An 8,763-nucleotide genomic window follows, 5' to 3' on the forward strand; every position below is an offset into this window, starting at 1 on the left:
CCTCTGGCCAGGTTGGCTGGCAGATTCTGGAAGTTGTCATCCAAAAAACATAATTTTTCTAGACTTTGTTTTGGCCATTTAGATAATAGCAGAGCAATAGCAGTTACATTTCTATACTGCTTGAACTAAGGAGTCTCTGGAAGTTGTCATCCAAAAACATAATTTTTCTAGACTTTGTTTTGGCCATTTAGATAATAGCAGTTACATTTCTATACTGCTTCATACTGAACTAAGTAGTCTCTAAGCAGTTTACAATGTGTAAGCTAATTGCCCCCAACAAGCTGGGTAGTCATTTTCGTGACCTTGGAAGGATGCTGAGCTGAGTCAACCCTGGAGCCCCTGGCTAGAATTGAACTCACAACCTTGTGGCTGTGAGTGAGTGGCTGCAGTACTGGCATTTAATCACAGCGCCACCAGGGCTCCTTTACAAGACAAAAATCTTTTCCTAAGTGTTTTTGAAATTTTTTCATTAGAATTGTTGCATTATTGGCTCATTAAATAAACATTTTTGATCTCAGAACATGGAAATAATGAGTTACACATGGCATAATTACTTCTAGTGAGTTACCTCTTGGGGTCCAAAAGTTACTTAGGCCCTAAACAGAAGCCGGGAGTGCGGCAACTGCACGTGCCTGGTCCCAATCCAGGCCACCACCACAGTCCTGGACCAAGCTGCCGGAAGAAGCAGATTCTATCCGTTCCTTCTTGGCCCAGTTCTTTTTGTTAAAGCAGCCTCAGTGCAGTTTCAGGGCACATTCGGGGTGTGTGTCATGTAAACAGCATGCCCCGAAAGCAGCTTGAAGCTGCGTTGTTTTGCCCACCTGTTTTGGGTTTTAGAGACATTTTGACATACATTTTCAAGTTTTATGCCACTCTCATATCAGTCTTAATGTTTTCTCTTTCCAAAAATACTACTAATAAAAGTAACAGAAAATTACAAAGCAGTACAACAATTAACAAGTTATTTGCTTCTTAGCATTGTAAATAAACATTGGTAACAGACGATTTACAAAGAAAGTAACCAGGAATGGGAATGAAATATTTTTTAAAATTAACTTCCCTAGCTCTGCTTGGACTTAGGTCACATCTGAACAGAACAAAAAATCAGTTTGACCACCATCTGTGCCACCAACAGTATTTCAACTGCAGAAAACTGCAGCTAATGTTTTTCACACCCAGAAACTGAGAGCCTGTGCAGACCAGCCATTAAAGCTGGCCTGGGGCAGAGTTAGGGCATGGCGCCCACACGATGCATGCCCCATTCTGCCCCCATGGCAGCGTGATGCCGTGCGGCACACAACATGGTGCGTAGCGTCACAGCACTCCTCTGGCACTGTGTTTAGATGATGCAGCACCAAAGGAGCTCTGTAAAGCTGTGGGACCAAAGGCTACGTTGCCCTTTACAGGGCACAAAAGGAGTTCCTTTTTGCACTTCCTTTTTTGCACCATGGAAAGGCCAGATCAGGCTCATGGCATGATGTTGCCACTACCCTAATCTGGCAAATAGGGAGGTGGCTGCAGGCCATCCTTTCAGGGGCAGTCTGCACAGCCCCTGAATCACTTTTTAATGTCTGCAAGTCAAACCAGAGTGAAAGTTACATGAGGAAGGGCTGATAAAAACACAAATTTGCAAAACTGGACTTTCTTTCACAGAGTGAGAAGGAGAACACAATTCCTAAAACAAGAACTATCATAATAACCAAGGGACTGAATAACTAAGGATGCCAGAATATAGTGATCTCCTCTCCTTGTTTCCCATTGAGCAGTTCAAAGGGGAACTTAGCCATAGCTGCATAGCACAGTATACATATCTATCTTGGAATCCTAGCCTAAAAGGGCAACTATTCTTACCACAGGCTCAGTGGTTCTTCTATGCCACTTGCAGTTCATTCATGTCCTGGGTCACCAGGTTTCAATAGGCAGTGACATGCTTTTGTTTCAGTTGGTGTCCCCACAGAGAGAGAATTGCATTGCTTGGCCAGGAACTCATGGAAGAAACTGTGAACCAAAGCATTCCCTTCCATGCTATGAAAGAAGGGTAGGGAAAGTATGGCTGTCACTGAGGCCTCCAAGAACCCTAGCCCCCAAGGTTTCTGAATTTTCTTTCCCCTTAAAATGTCTATCACACCCACTGGAAGGTGTGGGAGGCAATTTTGTCACATACATCCAGGGCCGGCTCTAGATATTTGGCCACCCTAGGCGAGAAATATTTTGCCCCTGCCCCGAGTAGCCCCTCAAAGTGTAGGAAAAATGTAGGACATGATGTAGGACAAATTGTAGGATGGTCAAAAAATGCAGGACACGACCAACTAAAAGCCAAAAACATCAATGAAAAACAATATAAATTCATGTTTATCAGTCATGCTCAAAATGGAGGACATGTTGGCATTCTTCATGGATAGAAGGTTGGGATATAGCTTTGTGTGTTTTGTGTGTTGGACTAGGACTCTGGAGACCAGGGTTCTATTCCCTGCCTATTGGGTGACCTTAAGCAAGTCACACTCTGTCAGCCTCCTCAGGGCAAGGCCATGGCAAACCTCACTCTGGCGCTGTACAGATGGACTCTATGGGGCGCCGTTGTTATATGCAAGGGGAGGCGCTTCCAGACGCGACTCGCCCCTCGCACATGATGAGGGCGTCAAAATGGCAGCACCTTGTACATACGGGCGCTGCCATTTTGACGTGATGGACGCCTAGCGTCTGCACGTCCCGGCGCCTTTGTGACACAGCAAGTGTGCCATTGACACCTTGTGGCGTCACAACCGCGTCGCAGAAAGAACCCGCTTTTTGCCAGTTCTTTTTGCTGCAGGAGGGAGCCGCACGGTTTGTCTGCTGCAGCTCCCTCATGCAGCAAACCAAGGCGGTGGGAGAACACCCTTTTTGGGCGGTCTGTATCCCGCCTCTGTCTGTTTTAAAACAGGGAGAGCATTTTTTAAAACCAGAGAGTAAAGTAGATTTTTTAAAAGGTTGTAAATATTTAATAATTGTGATTGGGCAATATGGAGGGTGTATGCAACCCTCCAAGATCCAGTGAAGAGAAAGTGTGGCTCCTGAATCTCTGGTAGTTGCCCACCCCTGCTCTAAAGAGTCACTACTGGAACTGTTGAAGAATTGCCTACAGGACTAATAATGCTTTTTGCTAGAATGTGGGCTTGCAAATCAGTAACATGACATAAGCAAACCAGACACTGAATTAAACTTTTTAAATTTTTTAAGTTACATCAGAGCAAAATATTTTTTACAGAGGAAAAATTTTGTGTTCTTAACAGTTTACAGCAAATTAAAAGGACGAGTATTCCACTGTGAACACTATACATGATGGACCAACACAAATCATCTTACCTTTCATGTTGTGGTCTATGTATCCTCTGGCACTCTTTTAAATAAAGTTCCACAAATAAGATATGACAGTTAGGGAATGCTGCCTGAAATATTGTTTAGTGTCTGTTGTTGTAAACTGATGTCAAGTTGACTTCAGCTTATGGCAACCCTATGAACTTTGTCATCAGCTCAGGTCTTGCAGACTCAGGATCATGGACTGCTTGATTCATTCATTCATTCATCTGAAATACTGTCTTCCTCTTTTCCTTCTTCCTTACCAAGCATTATTGTCTTTGCTAGTGAGTTTTCACATTATGTGGCCAAAGTACTATAGTCTCTGTTTAGTCATTTTGGCTTCTAGGGAGAGTTCAGGCTTGATTTGCTCTAGGACCAATTCATTTGTCTTTTTGGCAATTCATGCTATCTGTAGAACTCTCTTCCAGCACCACATTTCACATTAATTAATTTTTCTATCAGCCCCCCCCCCCCCCCCGTTCAGCTTTTACAACTATAAATAAAAATTGGAAATGCAATGGTATGGACAATCCTGACTTTGGCATTCAATGATGTAGCTTTACATTTGAGCCTAAACTATTTCTACCTACCAAAATAAATGCTCTGTATCTTGTAAGCTAAATAGCCTGACAATGGTGTAGGCATGAGACTGCATTAGAAACAAGCTAATTACATCTCAGAAGTTTATCAAACAGATTATTTACAGAAGGGAAAACATTATCTACAATCTTCAAAAACCAGATTGAGATTATTTAAATTAAGCAAAATTTACAAATACTAAAATTTAAGACAATCCTCTCCAGCTAATAACTTTTCAAGTTTTCCCATATGTCTGTCTATCTTAAAATCACCTGTCAATGCAACCCCAGTCATTTTCATAAGGTTTTCTTAGGCAAGGAATATTCAGAAGTGCCTTCCTGTGAAACAGAGCCTATAACATTTGGTATTCCTATTCAAGTATTCAAGTACCAGGTTTTTAAAAACTCCACCCCAAACCAAATCCCTCATGATCAGCACTTTTACAGTCATTATCATTAATGGGTCATTGTTGTTATTTCTAACTTTTCACTTTGGTAATCTGTGCTTGGTGTGCCCTATAATTTGGGGTTGATCACAGGATATTGATAATCTCTTAATCTGCTAATGATGCTTCCAGTTTCACCTCAGTGAGAGATGCCGGGAGAATGTTGCTTCCATATAAGCAAATCCACCCAACAACATCCTCTTCAACCACCACTGGGCAGATAAAATATATCTACTAACCTGTTTGCTATTTGATGGCCATGGCCCTATTCTGTCACCTGCCATTCTGCAAGACCTAGTTGGACTTTGTAGTGAATACATACTCTACTTTTGCAAAGTTTACTGTAACTCACTTTTTAGGTGGTCCTTTCTGCCTTGGCCTCACAAGCTCCTGCAAGATCCAGTTAAGTCGGTTAGACTGCTCTTTCTGGGCAGCACTTTTCAAACCTTTGATTTCCAGATCTCTCTGATGCAGTAACAGTAGCAGGGAGTGTGGGCTTTCTGCTGACTCACGGTTCTGCATGGAAGAACATTCCCTGGAAAGGAAGTAAAACACTAAGGCTTGTATAACACACCCACAAGTAGGCAGGCTGAAGGTCTGTGGGATATTCTTTCTGTTTCATGAGAATGCTGTGTCTACCATTAGGGGAGAAGTGCAGAAATGTGGCTCAGGCCAGTGGGCATATGTTAAGAATTAAGAGGACAGAGTACTTCTGAGCGCACACTCTGCCAAGGAATTTGTGGCCCCCTACCACTTTTTATTTCCCCCCAAACATTGTTCTTCAGCAGCGAAAGCTGAGCAGTAGGAGTAGCTTTTCTTCTTGCTAGATCATCAGAAACCCTGCTAGTCTGTTACAAATAACCTTGAAATCTATTATTAAAAAGGAATTTTGTGGTACCTTAAAGTCTAACCAACTTATTTCAGCATAAGTTAAGCATTTACTAGTAGATTCTGTTCTCTCCTGCTCAAAGAAATCCTCTTTGGTTTATATAATAGGGAAGTTAATCATATGAAAGGCTGGAGACAGACAATAGACTTGCTTTTCCAAACAGCTGAAGTAGTTTGAAGGAGGGGTTATTGATCATAGTTTGCTATCCTCTTTTTGACTCTTTATAGGGTTTTGTATCCTTTAAAAATCTATTTGCCCAGATAGCACTTGTGAATGTGATGTAGATGCACCAGGCTCTCTCAGACAGTTACCAGCTATCTCCAGCCAATGAATTTTCATTTTCTTTGTCTGATCAGGAGTGATTTAAAGACATGAGAGAGAAGATTTATTTTAATTAGATATGGAGGAAGAACATTCAATTATATGAACCTGCCCTTCCAGTCTGAAATTGCCCACATGTAACTTAAATACTGCCATGGTGCACTAGTACTATGTGATCTAACTACTGTCCCAATAAGGAGAAACAGCCACAGATATACCATTTCCAACGCTCTCCATCCATCAAGCATAATAATAAAGATTCTTCCTAACAGAGTGGAGATGTAGCAATGTAGCAGAGGAACTGAGACTAATGGAGGTGTTTCCTTTGGGGAACTCATATTTATTACAACATATTGTTCTTTTGTTTTTCTTCCAAAGCTCTAAAGATGATCAAGGTGTTCCCTGTATCATCTGAACCAATGAGGTAAACAGTGACTTACCCACAGCTGTCTAGATTACTTGAACCCAAGTGTTACCCAGTACATGTTAAATACTGTATCGTCTACTGTACTGCATTTACTCAGACTCGGTTTACCTATAGCAACAGCAATGCCATACCTCCCAGGACTGCTCTTGATGCATATCATTTCTCAGAGAGTTTTTATACCCCCCTTCAGTAAATCCTCTCAGTTTGGTTTGTGACGGAAACAATAAATCCATAAAACCAATATAATAGCAGATGCAGGGCTGAAACAATATAACAGAAATTCAGAAGAATGTGTATAGCTGAAATAAAAATGAGTTTACGTTGCACCGTGAACTGTCTTTCTCCTCCTGCCAAGGCTTTTGCCTGGATGCTGAATGATATCCAAGTTGGCATCAGACAAGGCTTCCTAAAAAGGGCATTCCATAGGGAGTCATGTCTGGAAAAGGCCTTACTTTTACGACAGAGTGGATAACTTCTCGTCACTATTGCTCACATTTCATACATCCCTCTGCAAGCAACAGCCAACCCAACAGGAAGAATGATCTATCCCATCCACTGGGAGGTGAGGAACAGAAGAAGCAGGGAATGTCAGGAGAGATAAGGGATACCCTTGCCTACTTTTGGCTCTGTCTCTACTACTCCCAACTTTATTTATTTAATATTCCACCAGTGTAGCTAAGGGCATTGCCCCCCTCCAAATAAAAATTTTGCTCCTTAAATCTTCTGCTGAGCATTTAGGAATACCAAAAGAATGCAAACACAGCAAGTATAAGAGTTCTAGGTGTGAATGATTTTCAGTGCGTCACTCTCTACAATGCTAGAAGTTTGGGGAATGAAGAAAGTTGTCATGGGTTGGGAAAGAATTAATATTTTGGAGGAAAAGCCCTCATTTGCCCCCCTCCCACATAGTCACACCTCTGTGTCCCATATTTTTCCCATCATGGTACCCAAGGTGGCTTACAAGAAGCTCTACTCTCACCCTTGCCAGAATGCAACTCCAATAGCTGATGCCCAAAGGAAAAGTATCCCTCTGAAAAAAAATGAATTTCCCATTTTGCTTTAATGGGAAAGTGGGCCTGAAAATTAAAATTCTCTGTAATTGCATGTAAGCACACATATGTGTACATGTAAGTGCATTCACCCTTATTACTATGGTTGTTTACCTGTAGTCTGCTGTTCCCTCCCTAACCTGTATATAAATCTCTTTCTTCTGCATGACTTTCTTTCTCCTTCCTTATTCTCCCTCTTTCTTTTTCTCTCTTTTTCACATCAGTTTCTCTTGCTCTCCTAGAACCCTTCTTGACTTGCTATATGTTGTAATAATTACAGTTTGTCTGCTATTCTGGGCTCTGTTCAACAACCTCTAATTTTTTATCCTCTCTTCTCCTCCTCCTCAACACTCCAGGTCAGCTTTTTCGGATCCACCAAGCAGGATTTCCTATGGCATCTTGGCTCCTCTAAGATTCAGAGGTTCTTCTACCTATCTCCATCTGTCTCCAATTTCTTCCACTTGGTCTCACAAACAGCAAAATTTAGTTGTTTTGTTTGCATTTGATATCCCTTAGTTGCCATGGCTGAGAAAAAAACAAAACAGCAAAGACATGCAACTCTTCTCCTCATCAGAAATATTAAGTGTCTTTCTCATTTTATCCCAGAGATTACACGTAAAGAGGGGAAAAGAACACCCCACATTATGTAACCATGGCAGAGTGCTATAATATTGCAGAGTTTGTTCTGCACTTGGTGGATAAAAAAGGGCTCATGACTGCAAATTTCATGCTTACAAAACAATGTACAGGAAGAGAAATAAACAACGGTGGAGCAATCCAAGTAATCACCAAACCCCAGTGGACTGATTAGATGAAATAAGACAGGAGGGTAAGTAGTTTAGTTGCCAACCACACATTTCAAAGTCACACACTTTGCTTATATTTCTTTAAATAATGTTTAAGCTACAATCCTACATGTGCCTCTTTGGAAGCGATTCCTGTGGAACTTAGAAGGATTTGCTTATGAGTAAACATCTACAAGACTGCTGTCCACATCCCTCAAATGCATTAGTTTGCTCCTGTTATGATAATGCTTGACACAGATCTGTCAAGTTATTGTGGGGTTTTAAAAAGCTGTGCTTCATGGGAGCCCACGATGTTAAACCATTAGCATGTTTAAAAAGTTAAAGCTTGTGAACGTGAAGGTTTTTATGAATATGACTGACTTACTGATGCTTTGATGGTTCAGTAATAGGTGGGGAAGAGCTGGAGAAGCTGTCATATCTTTCACTATCGAGAGGATTGAACATCACGCTGACCCTAGTGATGACAGGATGCTGTCTTTTGTGTCCTATCTGGGGTAGGCTGCTGACTTCATCGCCACTGTCATCATCATCAACACCACCACCATCATCATCTTCTTCTTCTTCTTTCACTGGGTGATATCTGAAACTGGCTTGCCTTTTCCTGTGGAGACAAATATTATCTTACAGTACAGAGTTTCTTTGCAAATGTATCTCCCCCTCCTTTTAAAAAAAAACAAAAACCTTCGGCTATATCCACTGCTATATCCAACAGCAAATAAAGATCCATCAGGATCTTGGGAAAGTTAATTTTTTGGGATACTACTCCCATAACTCCCAGTCAGAGTGGACCCTCCCATGTCTTGGGTTTAGCCCCAGGTATATACTTGACAAGGAGTCTTTGCTAAAAAAGTAGCTTTCCCAAGCTTCAGATTCACCAGCAAGTGTACTCTTGACTAGGAAATGTCAGTCTT

At 41.5% G+C, this 8,763-nt stretch overlaps 1 protein-coding gene across 1 annotated transcript in view; it reads right to left on the minus strand.

Moving 5' to 3' along the window:
- The window catches only part of LMNTD2 (lamin tail domain containing 2), an 89,139-nt gene extending 80,733 nt beyond the window's left edge, over positions 1-8,406 (minus strand). Inside the window, exons 1-2 of the mRNA XM_042445203.1 lie at positions 8,217-8,406; positions 4,713-4,895 (exon numbers count right to left, since the gene is read on the minus strand). Of these exons, the coding sequence (XP_042301137.1) occupies positions 4,713-4,895; positions 8,217-8,296 (263 nt within the window). The 5' untranslated portion in view covers positions 8,297-8,406. The remainder of the gene's footprint in view (positions 1-4,712; positions 4,896-8,216) is intronic.
- Between the last annotated feature and the right edge of the window lie 357 nt (positions 8,407-8,763).

Source organism: Sceloporus undulatus, chromosome 1 (assembly GCF_019175285.1).
Source record: "Sceloporus undulatus isolate JIND9_A2432 ecotype Alabama chromosome 1, SceUnd_v1.1, whole genome shotgun sequence".
Lineage (NCBI taxonomy): Eukaryota > Metazoa > Chordata > Lepidosauria > Squamata > Phrynosomatidae > Sceloporus > Sceloporus undulatus.